The 17815-nt window shown below is 31.6% G+C and overlaps 1 protein-coding gene and 1 long non-coding RNA gene across 2 annotated transcripts; one reads left to right on the top strand and one right to left on the bottom strand.

The window, feature by feature from the left end:
* The first annotated feature begins 201 nt into the window (after positions 1-201).
* Positions 202-2921, top strand: LOC149032445 (uncharacterized). Its single transcript, XR_016176707.1, has 3 exons — positions 202-408; positions 2405-2633; positions 2801-2921. It is a non-coding gene; the product is annotated as an uncharacterized LOC149032445 (long non-coding RNA).
* On the bottom strand, positions 828-16828 carry LOC107069390 (uncharacterized). Its single transcript, XM_089172965.1, is given in 6 exon segments — positions 828-2653; positions 2790-2989; positions 2992-3119; positions 3210-3322; positions 14819-15094; positions 16606-16828. Coding segments are annotated over 5 exon segments (699 nt in total). The 5' UTR covers positions 14852-15094; positions 16606-16828; the 3' UTR covers positions 828-2428.
* Between the last annotated feature and the right edge of the window lie 987 nt (positions 16829-17815).

Here is a 17815-nt window from a genome sequence, read left to right on the forward strand (position 1 = left end):
AGCGACACCACGTATGTTTCTACGAATCATACGAGTTTTGTTATTTCGGTCGGTAATACATAGATATATTTTATAAATTATAATTATTATTTAATTTATAATTGTATTTAATTTGTAGTAATAAAAAAGTATTAATTTAACTTTAATTTCGGATTTTTTTTTTTAATGCGAAAAGTAATAAATGTTTAAATGTAACGAAGATTATTTTATGTTATCGACACTGTTAGTTCTCAATTTATATCATAGATGGCTCTTTGAGTACATTGTCGTTAGTTGTCAAAAGAACGAGACACAATTGGAGTTTGTTGAATATTATAATTGAATTATAATAAAAATTACGCATAAAAGTGAAAATAGGAAAAAAGAAGGAATAAGATTATTAATTTAACTATTATTATAAATACAAAGGTAATTATGTGAAGCTTATTAAAATGATTTTATTCGTTAAATAAGATTTTACTTTTTTCAAACTTAATTATACTTGTTGAATATGTTTATTTGCAATTATGCATTGTTAATAAACGTTGAAAATATTATAATGATTTATTTCAATTGTTCTTTTTGATATTAATAATAATTTTTTTTTTTTTTAGATACATGTACAATGATAATAATTATAAATAATTATTCGATATATTTATGAAAAAGAAAAATATCAAAATGGCTGCTGTGATGCGCGCGAACAAATGGTTTCCGGAAAAAATTGATTTTGTTTTTTTTTTACACAATACGAAAGAAAGTTTTACTTTTAATTGTTAAATAAAAAACATGCACAGGTTGTGTTGTTCGTACATATTCATACATAAAAAGAGTTGGCGTCAGAAAAATCATGTTTTATAACAACTGTGTATTATTTAATGACGTTTATGTACAATGTTTACACGGCAATACAGAAAATCTTCTGCAAGCCCTTAAGGGTTTCTTTTTTTTTTTTTTTTTGATGTATCATACATGAAATATTATCAAGTCGAAGAAGCCAGTTTGTTAAAATCTATTAATACGACAAATTATGATAATGTTTGAACGGTACGAATACTTAAGGATTTGCGTTAATTAAAAAAATACTATAGGTAAAAGAGAAATGTATCGATCGTTTATCATGATGTATTTTTTACTTATACACGCATACATAATAATTACACGTTCATTCCATTTTTTTTTTTTTTACAAATGATCGTGTTAAGAAAAAAAAAAGAAGTAAAACATTTATTTAATTTTTAAATGACAATTAGGAGAAAAGAAGAAAGAAAAAAAATGTTATAAATCGAATGTTAACAAATATTGAGAGGTTACACAATTATAGATCTTAATTTTTATACACATACAACAATATTTAAAAAATACATTTTCATATACGTATACTTAAAAACGATACGATATATTTCTTTAGAAATTGACGATTATAATTATTCTATTACCTAAGCTCGAGAAAGAAAGAAAGAAAAAAAAAAAGAAAAAAAAATAAAGAAAAAAAAAACAATACTTTAGTTCACATAATATTATTATAACGAAAGTAACTTTTGATTTAATGTCCTTAAATTAATCAGATTTGTTAATAGTTGTCATGGTCATTTGCAAAGTTAATCAACTTTGCTTCCTATACCATTTCATTTCTCTAAACAACACCTTTTATCTAAATTAAATATTAGAATTGTAAAGAATTAAATAAGTGTGAGTGTGTGGTTTTAGAGAAACTAACGTTTTGTGGCTCTTCTCGAATTATTGAATGAAACCAAAAAAAAAAAAAAAAAAAAAAAAAAAAAAAAATAAAAGAAATTTAAAATGAGAAGTTGCCCAGATCTATGTGAAACACAAATTAGCTTAACATTTTAACAACTAATCGTATTTCTTTTTCTTATGATTAATTTTGTTTTAAAAACTAAATTACAATTTTATAATATGCACATAGAAAATATACATAATATAAATTTGTCGTTCAAGTAAAATAACAAAAAAAAAAAAAATAAAAAGAAAAAAAATAAAAGAAATAGAATAATCGTTCTCTTATGATTAAAAATATTTAAATTAAGTAGACGATGTATCGAGTTTAAGGAAGAAACGTATCTCGATAATTAACGCATTCGATTATCATTACGTTGTCATTCACTTTTCGTTTATGATTGTAGAAAAGAGATACGTGTCGAGTTCCTTCTCGATATATTTTAATGTAAATTACTATAATATATCAATAAATATGCAATGGTTAAAGCGAATACGAAATTATTAAACGTACAATACGATGTTATACCCATATATAGATATAAAAGGAAATAACATCGAAAATATGGCGTTATACTCGTGTTAAAATGTCTTTTTGTTTTTGTTTTTTGTTTTTTTTTTTTTGTTTAATTCTGCGATCAGCGAACCGATCACTGGTAACCTTTTTCATTATTTCATTTTGCAGTTCGACCAAACACGAGTTCGAGTCTCACGTCTCAAAGTCAGAGTCTTGATCTCTTTGCTGTCTTAGTTTACTCTTCGCTTTTCTCGCCTTTGTCGCCATGGTTTTCTTCTTTCTGGGCTTTGGCATGATCTCGCAGCTGCAGCCGCTCCTTACCCTGATGTAATCCAACGTCCAGGTTGACCCGCTAACAGGAAACGTTGGAAATTTGTGTTCCTTGTGACGCTTCTTGGTTTGTTCTTCGGAGCCTTCCTAAATATCAAATTCAAACCATTATGATTATATAAACACGTACATGTATATATGTAATTTTTAATAATTTAATTGTAATGTGTTTGGTGTAATGATAAATGATAACGTTAATATATAGTTTATTTGATGCTCATACCTTCGTTGCAGGATTCGCGACGATGGCGTAGGTGTATGAGAATTTCTGTACGCATCTCGACTGGTTACTAAGCTTCCGGTCAACGAACCTGCAGGGCTTATCGAGGACGTCTGGCCTACAGGAGTACTCGAAGAACCTCTGGGCATTTTGACCGTCTCGATAGAGCTCAACATACATCTCTTGCCGATTTCGGCCACCAAGGGCTCGACCATTTCCTCTATCGTTGGACAACAGTCAACTGCGAGGCCATCTTCGCCTCCCTCCTGGCGTATAACCATCTGCATCTCTCGGTAGGTCATACGTTTGCTCGAGTCTTCCAATGGTACTGTCCTAAAAATTGTTTTACGTATAAGTAGTATGATATATATTCAATGATTTATTATATATAAGACAAATGATAAAAGAATCAATATTACTAACCAGTGAGAGATATGTCCTCTGAAGGGATGCTCTCTGGATTTACGAGAGGAAAAGGGTAAAGTTAGGTTGGCGGCAGCAAGCCGCGGGCACAGGACTGCGGTCAGCCAAACCACCTACGAATAGAAATATAATATGATAATTATTATGGTGAACATTGTCATCGTTTAATATTTATATGTTATTTTCTTTATATATTTTTGTATCAATTGCAGCAACCATGATAATAGTCGATACCCTAGTAGCACAAAATATTGAAAAATATTGAATATATGTATATTTAATATTAAAAAATTTAAATATTAATTATTATTAATTTATTATAAGTCATACTAACTACCCTAGAGTAGCACAAAATATTGAATACATGAATATTGAAGACATTGAATCTCTTTTTAATATTAAATACACATGTATTCAATATTTTTCAATATTTTGTGTTACTAGAGTATATTTATATCGATTATTGTTTTTAACATGTCGAGTAAAAGTGAACAAGCGTGAGAAAGTATCTCTACAAGGAGATTAAACTTGAACGTATGTAATAAAGCACGAAGTTAGTCACGCATCGGCCAATACGGTACACGTATGAGCTTACGTAGGTGAAAACATTAATTCGGCTTATAATTTTTATGCAAAACAGGCCTTACGGCAAAGCCATGGCATTCTTCATCCACGAAGGTTTCTCTTTCTCTTTCTCTTTCTCTCTCTCTCTCTCTCTCTTTTTACTCTTCTTCTTCTTCTTCTCTCTTCACATTTTCCCTCTTTCTCTTGTATATACATTTTCGATTTAATTGCGCTACGTAATTCTGTAACCAGAAACTAACTGACGGTAGTGGTGGTTGTACGATGATTTTGTGCACCATCATCACGGTAGGGGATATTCTTTCTTTTTTTTTTTTTTATTCATCATCATTGTGAAGAAGGTTCAATGCGTGTAAAGTAAAAAAAAAAAAAAAAAGAATGAATTACGCCTTGGGCGATAATTACTACGGATAATAGGTTGAACGATATTTTGTCTGCGCGTGCACGTATGTACTTACAAATACTCTTATTATTTTGAAACATACATGAAACATTATGAGAAAAGAAAGTATTACGATCTTGAAAGAGATATTTTAATATAACATCACCCTTATATTTTATTTTTTGTCAACGTTTGATAATATAAATTGAAAATTTTACAATCTCGACACTCAAGGATAACAATATAAATTAATCTAATGTGTAATATAAAATACGAATTAATGTAATATTCCTTATTATATATATATAATCTCAACTAATATTTATAGATAAAGAAAAAACAATTATATATATATATAAATTTATAATTATTAGGTACACGCTTAAATTACATAAATGTAAATAGATGATGATATAAATAACACCACCATTAACGAAGGAATGATTGACCAAACCAACAAGCTTCTTTTTCCATCTTAAGAACGAATGTAATAACTGTCTATCGAGTTACGAGAAAGGGGAAGTTAGAGCCGTCATTGGATGTAATTAGAAGAAAGAGAGAGTGAGTATTCGCTTTGAAACTTGAGTCGGTTGAAAGAAAAGAAAATGAGAGACGCGTTGACTTGGGATCATGGTGTCGCATCCTTCCAAGATTTATAGAAATGGTACAACAAGGAGATAACCGTTCCTGTAGGAGCTTAATTGAGCCATCGTTCTTTGGGGGAGGTGAACGGTTAACTAACTGGCGCCTCCCGTACGAAGAACTCACCAAAGAAGAACTGAAAGAGAAGGAGAAGGAGGAGAAGGAGGAGGTAAAAGAAGTCGCGTACAGATTAAACGGATATTCACGCAGGCGGCGGCAATGGCCACACATCGAGTTCTTGGATCCTTATCGGATTCTTGCATCATTTGAAACGAACGAATGAGAGTTCTCTCTTCGACTGCCTGCGATTTTAATCGATACTTATATGACCGTATCTTGCGAGCCTGTCCATGCCAAACGATTTCCAACGACGACATTTATCCTTAATTACTTCTCCACAACGAGAAAGAAAAAGTTAGAGAGAGAGAGAGAGAGAGAGAGAGTAAGAGTGAGAAAAACACGGGGGTAAAATGTCTTTTGAAATTTATTGAACGTTGAAATGAAAGGATATGTTTTGAGATCTTTATATATATATATATATATATATTATTTTCTCTTAAAGCTTGAATCGTTTGATACGAATCGTTATATTGTCCGATCAATCTGTTCAAGTGTCGTCATTTTCGAGACTATTTAATTCGAGATTATGCTAATTAAGCTATCAACGACGTTTCATTCCAGTTCAATGTCGGTAATATAACGTTTGGTCGTCAGATGTATGTGTTCGTCGAAAAACGGGATCGATCTATTGGTTTCCTTTATTTTTTATTTTTTTTTTTTTGCGATACATCATCCCAAGATACGAGGAGGGCTTTGGTAACACGAGCGAGAGCATTCATTTCATCGTTCCGTGATACACGCACCACACACAACAGGACCGCCGATCGTTCGTCTGGCAATTTTAAAACTAATGACGGGTCCTCCAACAATTCTCCACGACCAATCCACCCCGATTATTATCAATCCTTTGCGAATAAAGATTTACAATCGAGCGATGTGTCGAGTTGTACGAAGGTAAACGTAACGTACGGCATCTGGATTGCAAACTCGTTTTGGCTTTTTTAAGAGAGTAGTAGTAGTAGTAGAGTTCTAACGACGGCCACAAAATTCACGCACTGATTGTGAAAGAAAAATATTGTCGATTACGTATAGCTCGTAATTTCCTGATAGATGACAACGACGATAGAGTTTAGGAGAATTCTTCATTTTTTTGATGGTTAAACGTGTATCATATCAACGAGATTCGACATTTATAGACTAACACATTGTATTTTTATATACAATTGTTAATAATTATTGAATTTTTTTGAGTCTTTCATTTTGAAAAAAAAACAAACAAACTAAATACTTTATGACCTGTTCACTCATGAAAATAATTTGTAGTGTAATTAGTGAACCATAATGTTAACCAGGACCACCACCACCACCACCACTACCACACACAGTAGTAGTCTCGGAGTTCTGGCATCTAGGACCAGTCCTCAAGCTCGTATCTCACGAGTCCTGGAATGTGTTCGGTCTCATTGCGTTTCAGATACATACCTACATATAGGGTGAACCGATAACATTCAAAGAACCGGGACTCGTATCGAAAAGGCCGCTGTTGCTTATCGACCGGACGTATTTATGTTTCTCCATGCCATCCGATCTCTCTTACGTGCTTGCAAGCCGTGTGGGATCCGTCCACGAACCCTGTATTTTTTCCGTACATTGATCTCGATTTCGATTTATCCGATCGACCCATTATTATGCACGTTGGTTGCATTTTATTAACGTTAGATACGAATTTTATGAGTTTTATACGTTGAATCAATGATGATGATGATAACTTTCGTTTTATTTAGTTTTTTAGAAAACGCGTTAACTTTCTAAATTAATCTATCTAATTAATCGAGAAGATCGTTAATTATCATTTTATTTAAATATCTTATAGAAATTTTCAATTTAAGAAGTGTTGACAAGGAAACATAATTTATGAAAAGTAATGTCATTAATTTGACTAAAGTATACAATATATAACCCATATACTAGTTCTATAAAATTGAAATTGAAATTTGATCGAAATATTACGACAACATTTAGCGATAAACTTAACAATTCTACAACGCCAATTCAGGAATGGATGTTGTTAGGAGAACAACTACTACTAGGTGTGTGGAAAGCATTCTCTTTACTGTTATTGGTTAAGAATTTTTTCGCATGTTCACCAAACCGATAGGTACCAACCGATTGGACGCAAGTAATAATTTATTACTCTCCGCTAGTTACCGTTTTTGTGTTAAGAAAACTATGCCGTTGTATGTTACTAGTAGCAGGTAGACTAGGTAATACGTATAAATGTGTATATACATATATATAATACGTATCTCTCTTTATATTGGACACCGTAATAATGCAATCTCTGGCATGGCATAACTCGGAGCGACATTCCACCGACGAATTTTCGGTGTAATTATTATTAACAAGCAAGAGAGCCTCGTGGGTCCGTTGTAAATCAAACTTAACGACGCACTTAACCGACGTAAGAATCTAACGGAACATAAGTAGAGGAGATTCACCAATTCCGATCATGTTTTAAAGCTTTCCCTTACGAATCATGGCATTCGATTTTTCTTACCAACGAGAAAGTTATCCTTAACATTTAAAGAAAAATCATTCTGATCGTTTTACACAATTTATTTTCAACGTTTCAACCAAATGAAAATCCAAACAAACAAACAAACAAAAAAATGTCGAAAGATGGACAGGTATTTATTGATCTTGAGACAATACTTCAATCAAAGTTTACGAGATAAACCTGTATTATAAGATGTACGTAACATGTGTGTAATATTTGTCCCCAAGTCACCGTTATCATCAATGCACAACATTTTCGGTATCATTAGCATAAACCATTGTATAAATTATAAGTAGGACCATCGAGGTGCTCGTCGACTTATTGCAAAGTGCCAAAGGTGATTTCAACACCCAGCTTTTTTTGCCATTGTAAGAACATTTCGTGAATAATGAGACACTCCAGTTGAGTTTCTTCATCGTTTTGCTATTATATTTAACTAATTCTTATTCGAAATATTTGTCAAGAGAGAATCTCTCTTTTTTTTTTCTTAACCAAAAGTCAATAATATCCCCAATATATATATATATATATACGTGAACGTTTAAAAAACATGGTTTTAAAATGTTATTTCGTAGAGAGTTACCTTACATAGTTAATATTATAATATTAATAAATATATTGGGTTGGCAAGAAAGTAATTTCGGTTTTTTCTAGTGTGAAATAAAATTAAAATTGTTTCTATACAAAAAATGAGCTTTTAATTAAATACCTAAAAAATTCTAACATAAACAAAAAAAATAACAAAACAAACATAACTTTATCTATTAGTGCAAGCCGAAATTACTTTCTTGCTAACCCCAATAAGTTTCGTTAGAAAGAAGATGTATATACATATATATATATATTAGATCGAGATCGTATCGCGTGCCTTTTTGGATTGGCACGCGTCGCACGCGTCGGAAGGGATAAAGGTCCTGCTGTCTTGGGAATGAGAAACGTTGGAACCTGTTGTAAGGATATTACTCCTTTCCATATCTCTTTCTCTCTCTGTCTTTCTTCTCATGTTTCGAATAGTTACACACGAGAGCCTTCGAGACAAGGATGAGGATTTTTCCTCGTGGAAAAGCAAACACACACCAGCGTATAGAACCTACCTACCTCCCCCCCCCTCCCCATGACAAACGGCAACTATCGAGTGCCTGTTAGAGATAGTAAGATGAAATGAAAGGTCCTCGAACGTTGTGCTGCTGGTGCTCAACAGCACAATGAACGCTACCGAGTGGCTCAGCAAGACGAGATGACCGGCCCCCGGTCCTTTTCTTTACCAGTGGTGTGTAGTAACTCTTTTCTTTCTCTTTCAAAACCCCTCCCCTCCCCTCCCACCCCCCTCCAACCTTACCTCACCTTATCCCTTGAGAAACCCGCGGGCTGTTTAGACAGCGAACGCTTCGCCGTGTGTTATGATTGACGTGTATAAATATTTGGTTAGTCGCCTTGCCGTTTCATGCGTAAATCGTACACACGCACTCACGCACGCACGCATGTGGGGCTTATAGAAAACCGAACTAGCAGCATATTATATATAATATGTGTATGTGTGTATATCTGTCTGTTGTTTCTCTGTGTTTGTATGTATCTCTCTTTCTTTCTTTCTTTCCGTTTCTTCATCCCTATCTTTATCTGAAAGCATTTGATTTCTTTTCTATAATCTTTTTCTAGTCTCATGATGTACCTAACCTACGTACGCGTGACCACCACGAACAGGACTTCTTCTTTTCTTTTTGTATTTTTTGTTTTTATTTTTGTTTTTATTTTTGTTTTTGTTGTTTCTTTTCTTTTTCTATTCCTTCAGGCGAGAAATTAATGACGTCCCGTGGACAGGCTCGTTACGCTCCGCGTGAGACTTTACGGGACAGGCCGAATGTCGTTACTAGAACGTAGTGGTACGACATAACACTAACATAAGAGAAAAGGAGAAGAGATCAGACCGAAATCGGTTGAGGAGAGAATACGCATAGGAACGAGTTGTCGACCATAAATTCCTCGACGTGTTTTGTCGAGTCTACTGTACTTGCTAGATATTCTTGTACGAGAGAGAAAGAGAGAGAGAGAGAGAGAGAGAGAGAGAGAGACACTTTTAATGAGATGAGCTTGATTGAAATTAACATCATGTGGGAAGATTTTAAACAGATTTCTTTTCCAGTTCTCATTTTTTTCTTTCTTTTTTTTTTTTTTGACAAACACACGTGTTGCATCCTATTAAAATGGTTTTTTTTTCTTTAAAGTACTTTTTTTTTTTTGATAATTAATAATTGTTTTTTTGTTTCATTTATTTATTTTCATTTACGTGTGTACTCTGTAATAATACGTGCATTTAAATTAAAAATAAATAATTTTAATTTCAGTAACTATTATTTTTTTTATTAGTTATTGTTATTTTTAGAACTCAATGTTTTTAATGGTGAACAAAATAAGTTTACTACGATTGGTCAATAATTTTTCATTGATTAAAGTTAACATAGCTTCAATAACCCTTTTAAGTAACGTTATATGTGTGTATGTGTTTTATTTCACGTGTTTTAATATGAGTCACCCTTTCAGATACGAAACGAGTAGTTTAGTTTCACAGACCATTTCGAAACTTATCAGATAAAATAATCGCCCGTATTAAAAAGAAAATACAAAAAAAAAACAAAAAGCAAATGTTTTGCAGATAAAAAAGAAAAGAAAAAAAAAAAAGAAATAAAGAAAAATGTTTCGAATGATCTACGAGAGCTCGTATTTTCGAAGGTACGATTTCATGGATCCTTTTTCTATCGCGAATCTCTCTCTCTCTCTTCTCTCAAAGCTAAAAATCCTTTCGTATGGATCAAAAAGCCCAAAGGGCAGAAACATCCACCCACGATATAGTAAATCATTCGAACGTTAGGAAGAAGGGTTCTCAAGTGTGCGAACAACATCGAAGATCCTCCTACCTTTTGTGTTTTGTATAACCAACTATGATTTGTAATATATTATTTTTGAATTGTTTTAAATTACAGGCTCCATGATGAACTACGATGAACAACCGTGATAATAGAGGAAAAAGGGCGTCCATTCGGCAATATCTCCTTTCATGCCTAAAAACCTTTTTAGAAGCATACTCATAAGAAGAAGAAGAAGAAGAAGAAAACAAAAAAACAAGAAGAAAGATCGAACCTTATGCAAATGCAGCTTGAGTACAAACGATCCTGTTGAAATCTTTACACAAGTATGGCATAAACTTTAAACTCAACTTAACATAAGGTAAGTGAACTACCGACTAACGATGATAATACGCCAAAGGACAACGCGACTAACTTTAAATGGCAAACCGCAATGGAAATTACCTGTTAACATATCATTATCTGCCAAATACCTTTTACGTTTATCGTAGAATTACCTAAGTTATTTTTATTTTTTTTATTATTTTTTTATTAATACTTTTTGAAGTTATCAAAGAATTATTTCAACTTTAATACAACAACTTTAATAATTTATATGTTCTAATTTAAATCTAATTTGTCATTTGATTATTTGTTATTTTTATTATTTATATTATTATTATTATTATTATATATTATATAATATATAATATATTAATGTATAAATATATAATAATAAATATATAATATAATAATATAATTATATTATATTATTTACATATTATAGGTTTAATTTTATTTTTTATTTTAAATTTGTCACATTATCTGTAATAAATTTTGTTCATTATTATTTGTTATATTTTTTTTTTTTTTTGAATAAATAATAAGAATAAGAAGAAACGTCAAACACGACAAAACGATTCAAGATTTCGTTTATACAGCTATCATCAAGAATCGCGGAGATTTCGCGTGGGTAGTTACACGATAGATGGGTTGATATTATACTCGTACAACCAACGACAACACCACGGTGCTTTTGAAATCGATAGAGTGGTAAAGTTTTGCTTAGAAAATATGAAATAAATCATGCAAGAATAAGTTAGGAAGGTTTCAATACAAATAGTAAAGATTCTTATCGACTACTGTAAATACGAATTGAAAATTTTCGAAAATGTTCCTTTGGAAAATAATAATCGTGAAAGATCTAGTGGTATCGTTTCGCGACTAGTTTTGGTATCAGGAATGCAGTGTGGTGTTGTATCTCTCCTACGATCTCTATCATCTCGAAAAACGGGATCACATTTTACAGCTGTTGCATTTACATCCTGCTGCTGTTGCTGTTGGCTTGCTAACCAACCAAGTAGAAAAGAAGAATTTTCCAGGAAACGTATGGATGATTTAAAGTGCAATTGTCGTTCCTCGGGATGGGACAATTTCTCGGGAATTATCGTCTAGTAACTTTATAGCTAAATGGGGGAAAAAACAGGTCGTAGGATTCTAGATCGTTCGAAATCGCGTTAAGGAGATTATTTATTGGAAAATATTGGTGCCGAGAGAACGATTAGCATGCTAATGCCGTTCTACCGTTCACCTTATTCGCTCGTTCATTCGGTGCAACAGTGTTGATACCTGTACACATATATATATATATATATATATATATATATATATATATATATTGCAAGTAAGGGTGTCAGCTAATCTGCCATTATTAAATTATCCATGCGCTCACCTTCGAGACGACGATGATAGTCGTTTATCAATATCGTTTGCTATACGCAAATGTATCCCTTACTTTAATACTACCGATCTTTTATACATTCGTACGGTTAGCATTTAATATTACATAGATAACGGGCAAGTACCTTTTATAAGAGTAACGATAAGGATACCTGTTCATTTTTTTTTACTAAAATCACCAACAGTGTGAATCTCATCTATGTGTTTGTTTTTCTTTTTCTTTTTTATACAGGATCATGATTTTTTTTATTCTTTCATTTTAATTCTTTAATTCTATACGTCTCAAATATATATATATATATATATATTTTTTTTTTGATGATAAATTGAAAGCTAAAGATTTAGATTTGTATCAATATTGTTTCTAAAAACAAACAAACCGTTATTGTAAGCTACTTTTTTTCCTGATTTGTAAGACGTTCATTTTACAAATTGTAATCCGTATTATCTTGATAACTGATCAAATCTTCCTTTATTTTTTTTATTTTTATTACTATAGACATTTCTATTGTTCGTTTGGTTCGATTAAAATCAAGGTCTAGTTCGTTGTTTCGTATTCGAATTTATTTGAAAGAAGAATAAAAATTGGTTTAAGATTAGAACATTTTTCAACATTTTCACAGACATAATTGAAATAAACATTTTAACATCGTGTCACGTAATTGTTAAAGTCTCTCATACGAGGTATTAAATTTATATACCTGTGATTACACACATACACACACACATTCTTGAACTACAAAAGCCTTGATACTCGAGAAAGATCAAAGCTTTTATTTGAAGATGAAGTTTCGTGGTTGGGGAGGGAATATTTTGAGTTGAAGAGAAACTCGTGGCAGGTGTTTAATACAGGAGATGACTACAAGTTGGTGTTCGTAAGAATCGGAATGAACTAACTCCAAAAAAAAAAAAAACATTCAGCTTCAAGAAAATGTGATGACACCCCCAACCGCGTTGAGTAAAAATATATAAAGAAAAAAAAAAAAAAAGAAAAATAAAATGAAAAGAAAAAGAGTTGTTGTTGTCGTATCGAAATCATAATTTCGAAAGTTTATCGATACTTTCGTGACAGGGGAAACCAAAAAGAGTTCATCGTATGTGTGTGTTGTGTGTGTGTGTATTCGAATGAAAGAAAGAAACTATAAACACTTAACCACGAAAAAAAAAAAAAAGATAAACACTTATAATAGTTCTATTCATGTAAATTCGTATAAAACGTTTGCAACCCTGACGCAATTCAACTAGCAAAGTAACGCAAAGCAACGCAACGCAACGCAACACCGGTGAGTAGTAATCGTGTAAGACAGCTCGATAATATGCTAATAATACACTCGACGGGCGGTAATTTATGCTCATTATATCCGGCCTGGATATTGTAATTATTGTTTAGTTCAATGGTGTGTGTTTACCTGTTGTAGATATTTCCCTATACAATAGTCACAAGTTAAGGGGCGTGCACGAGGCGTTTATTGTTTCATTAATAAACCTTTATAGAAACCTACTCGATTTACAGAAGTTATTTAGGGATATAGATAAGTTACTATGAAATTACTTATGACTATCATCGATTGGTTTCAATTATTAATTAACGAGATATTAAATAATATTTTGTTTAAATAATGGTTCGTATATACATGAGCCGTTTATTTTGAAAGTGAACTAACTACATTTATGTTCAAAGGGTTTGTGTTTCAATGCAATTCAAAATATACGTACAAGATACGAGTTATACTGCTTAAGTGTATCTAAGGATGTTCAATTTATAGTTTTTATTAAAATAGTGACAATTATTAAATGAATAATATGCATTTTCTTACCACGAATAGAGTTAGGCTACTTTTAATATTAACAACCAGATTTGTTAGAAAATTTCGAAGGTAGCCAAGTCCATTCAACATAATTTAAGATGCTTCAAATTGAAAAAAAAAATAACAATACTCAATTTATTTGACATATCTTTAAAACACTTCAGAAACATAATTTATGCGATTGAAAACATTTTTTAACTACATAACGTACAAAATGACAAACATTAATTACAAAACAATTTTTCTACTCATCTACATTTTGTTGTGTGAAAGGGATTTGAAGAAATCATGATGTTCTAATGGTATATGTCTGATATTTTTATACAGTGGTGTCAATAGAATATTTTTGAACTTTCTTGGTCTACCCCGATGTGGTAATAAATTCAAGACTTTCAAATTTTCATTCTCATTCATTGATAGTAAGTATGAGATGGTTCATGGGCCACTATTGATTAGTTTCAATAATTAATTAACGAGATATTAATCGGGGGGGGGGGGTGCCCCGGTGTTGGTGTAGCTCACAATCAGTCCGATACACACGTCTTTAAGCCAACGAATTACTTTATACCACCATCTGTTAGAATCTTATCAAACTGACAGAGATTATCATGACTCTTTGTTAATAAATAAATAATTCGCAATAAAATAATATTGCGAATTATAAATTGAGATATAAACTATCCTATCTTTCAAGTTGGATGAAACTGCACACAGTGTGCAAAATTTAATTAAAATCAGTTCAGTAGTTTAGGAATCCATTGCGGACAAACAACGTGAAACGTAATTTATATATTTATATGTGTATATACACGAAATGATTTGTAAACGTAATTGGAATGCTGATTAGAATTTGTTCCAATTCTAAATATAACTTCTCAATAACTCGAGAAATATTTAATCGTTTAATAAGATCGATATAGATAAAGAGATAATAAGAAAGAGAATAATAATAATAATAATAATAATAAAAATAATAATGATGAAAGTATAGTTACCGCGACGAGGGCGCTGAGAGCTTCAATTCGCATAGTAGCTGGCCAGGCCAGCGGGGAGGCCGTAGGTTCCAAGCTGTTGGATCGAATTCACGTATCGATCCTCTTCAATTGTTATTATCAAATTGTGATCTTCTTTTACTTGCGATTTAACTCGTTTGAAAATACGATTATGCCTGGCGGCCGATAATCCGTTTCTCCTGGCTCCTCCACGTCGATTTCTTGTGGTCCGTCGTTTGGTTGATTGGGTGACATGACTACCACCACCGTACCACCTATCTAAAAAAGATAAATAAATAAAATGATTATTTTTAAATTGAAATATTAAGAATATAATTTATTTTTTTGTTATCTTACGTAAAAGGTGAATATATATATGATGATGATAAGGATAACTTAAATTCGATTATATTTATAATATAATAATTTAATAATTATTTAATAATAATATATAATATATATTAAAATTACTATATGGTGTAATTAAAAGTTCGTAAATATTAAAAATTAATTTTACAAAAATACAAAATCCAATATGCGAGTTTCAAATTAAAGTTGCAACACAATAAACTAACCAAATTTTGATATTCACCCTTTAATAATAATAATTATTTTTATTATAATAAATTTTTAACAACTTTTGTAGAATAGAATTATTTCGGGACAAATCTAAATTATTTTCGTTAAAAAAAAACAAAAAAATCACGATTGATGATAATCAGTGATACGAAATTCTTTAGATTGTTACTTTTTTTAAATCGTAATCGAATTGATAAAGAAAAAAAAATATCGTGTTACCTCGTTAAACAATAATTGTTACAAACGTATGAGGACATTCAAAGAAGATAAAAAGAGAGAGAGAGAGGGAGAGAGAGAGAAGAGAACAGACACATACACACGTTCCATGTAAAAAGGAACAATTTGCGTTGGTTGTTTGGATCGCAATTGGAAAATGAATATGTAAATATGTTGAACTCGCGCGACAATCTTCTCGATATCACGACGACTACGAGGACGACGACGACACGTACATAAATCGGACTTTACATCGGTTATATCGATAGCAATCTAAATACTTGCACGCGCGGCGGTTTAGGTACAATGAAAAAGATGCCGGTGAATAAAAGTCAAATGTTACACGATCGTAAATTATAGTCTTACTATAGAATATCTGTCGTCGAAAAGAAGACGACGAGGACGACGAGGATGTTTCTCGAAAGGATTGGCAAAACTATGAGAAAGATATTTCCGTATTTCTCACATACACACAACATAAAATAAAACAAAATAAAATAAAATAAAAATATAATAAATGTTAGTTGATTTTATGGAAAGATAAATATATATGAATTTGTTCTAATCTTTCAAACGCGTACTTCTATTTTATTTCGTCACCACCCGCACAAAGTTGCATATTCTGTTGCACCGCATCAAATAAATAAAATAAAATAAAATAAAATACAAATAAAATCAATGTTAATTTCATAGAAGATAAATAAATAAAAGAATTTGTTTTAATTTTTCAATATTTTAAACGCGTTTTTCTGTTTTAACACCATCTGCACAAAGTTGCATGCATCGTTGGCCCCATTGCACATGCACCTACTACGAGGATGTATAAGAGAATTTTTTTTTCCATCTTTTACACGAACTCACGGGGTGAAATGACACACGTAGGAAGAAAGAGAAGGTGAAGGGTTCTTTCTTTTATTTTTTTTTTTTATTTTTTTATTTTTTAAAAGCTAACACAAACGAAGATGGATAAGCGTGCGTGTGAAACGTTAAAATACCTCGTCATTCTTCAGACTTCACCAACACTGATACACACTATACACTCGTTAGCATAAATTCGTTTTTTTTTTGCAGTAAAAATGATGAAGAAGAAGAAACTTCAATAGTTAATAACAAAAAACAATTGTTTTGAAAACAATTTAAATATTATTCCACGATACAATCGATTTCGTTTCAATTTGACAAAATTTAACAAAAAATAATTCGCCCGTTTATTTACTAACCCCCAAAAAATTCGTAAAGCTTTGTCACACATGTACAATCAAAGAGTGGTTAAACAACAACAACAAATTGAAAAAAAAAAAAAAAAAACAAAAAAAATGATAGTACTCGATACGAGCACCACGACGAATCGAGTTCGACTGGATTGGCATTTCAAAGTTTTGCCGATAAAAATGCGATCGATCGGCAGAGTGTAAGAAGGGCGCCGGTGCTATTTGAGTATGAAATAAAAAAAAAAAAAAAAATAAAAAATAAAAAAGAAAGAAAGACAGAAAGAAAGTTAAAAAGGGAGAGTAAGAAGAGGCGCGTCAAATTTCGTCATCGTGGAGTTCTCGATGACGATCAGAGTTGGTTTGGTTGTGTTCTCATGCCATTCTCAAAGAGATATCTTATCGATGAGGTGTCAAACGTCTTTTCCTCTTTTTCTACCTCCCCCCCCCCCACCCCCACCCTACCTCCATCCCTCCCCCCGCTTTTGCCACGTGTACTTTCGAAGAGTAATAATTATGTCTCGTCATCTAACGATCCAAGTAATGTTACTGACCTATCAATGAGAGACAGAGACAGACAAATAGAGAGAGAGAGAGAGAGAGAGAGAGAGAGGAGAGAGAGAGAGAATAGGAAAAGGAATTTCCCCTTTGAGCAAGCTTTTAATTCGAATTTTGTCGCGTCATTTTATTGAAATCATTTATCACACATTATCTCTTAAGTTTTTATATATTTTATATATATATATATATATACATATACGTAAATATTTTTTCGCACCTTTTACATGAGCTAACGGGGTAAAATGACAGATATACAAAGAGAGAGGGGGAGGGGGGATATTATATATATTTTATTTTTATTATATTATATATATTTTAATTTTATTTTTTTTTTAATAATTTATTATTATTATATATATATATATGTATTTTATTTTAATTTTATTTTTATTAAATATAAATTATTTTTATTTTTATTATATTGTATATATTTTAT

This window comes from Polistes dominula, unplaced genomic scaffold (assembly GCF_049000335.1).
Source record: "Polistes dominula isolate Pdom_NZ unplaced genomic scaffold, Pdom_raw_medaka contig_22, whole genome shotgun sequence".
NCBI classification, from domain to species: domain Eukaryota; kingdom Metazoa; phylum Arthropoda; class Insecta; order Hymenoptera; family Vespidae; genus Polistes; species Polistes dominula.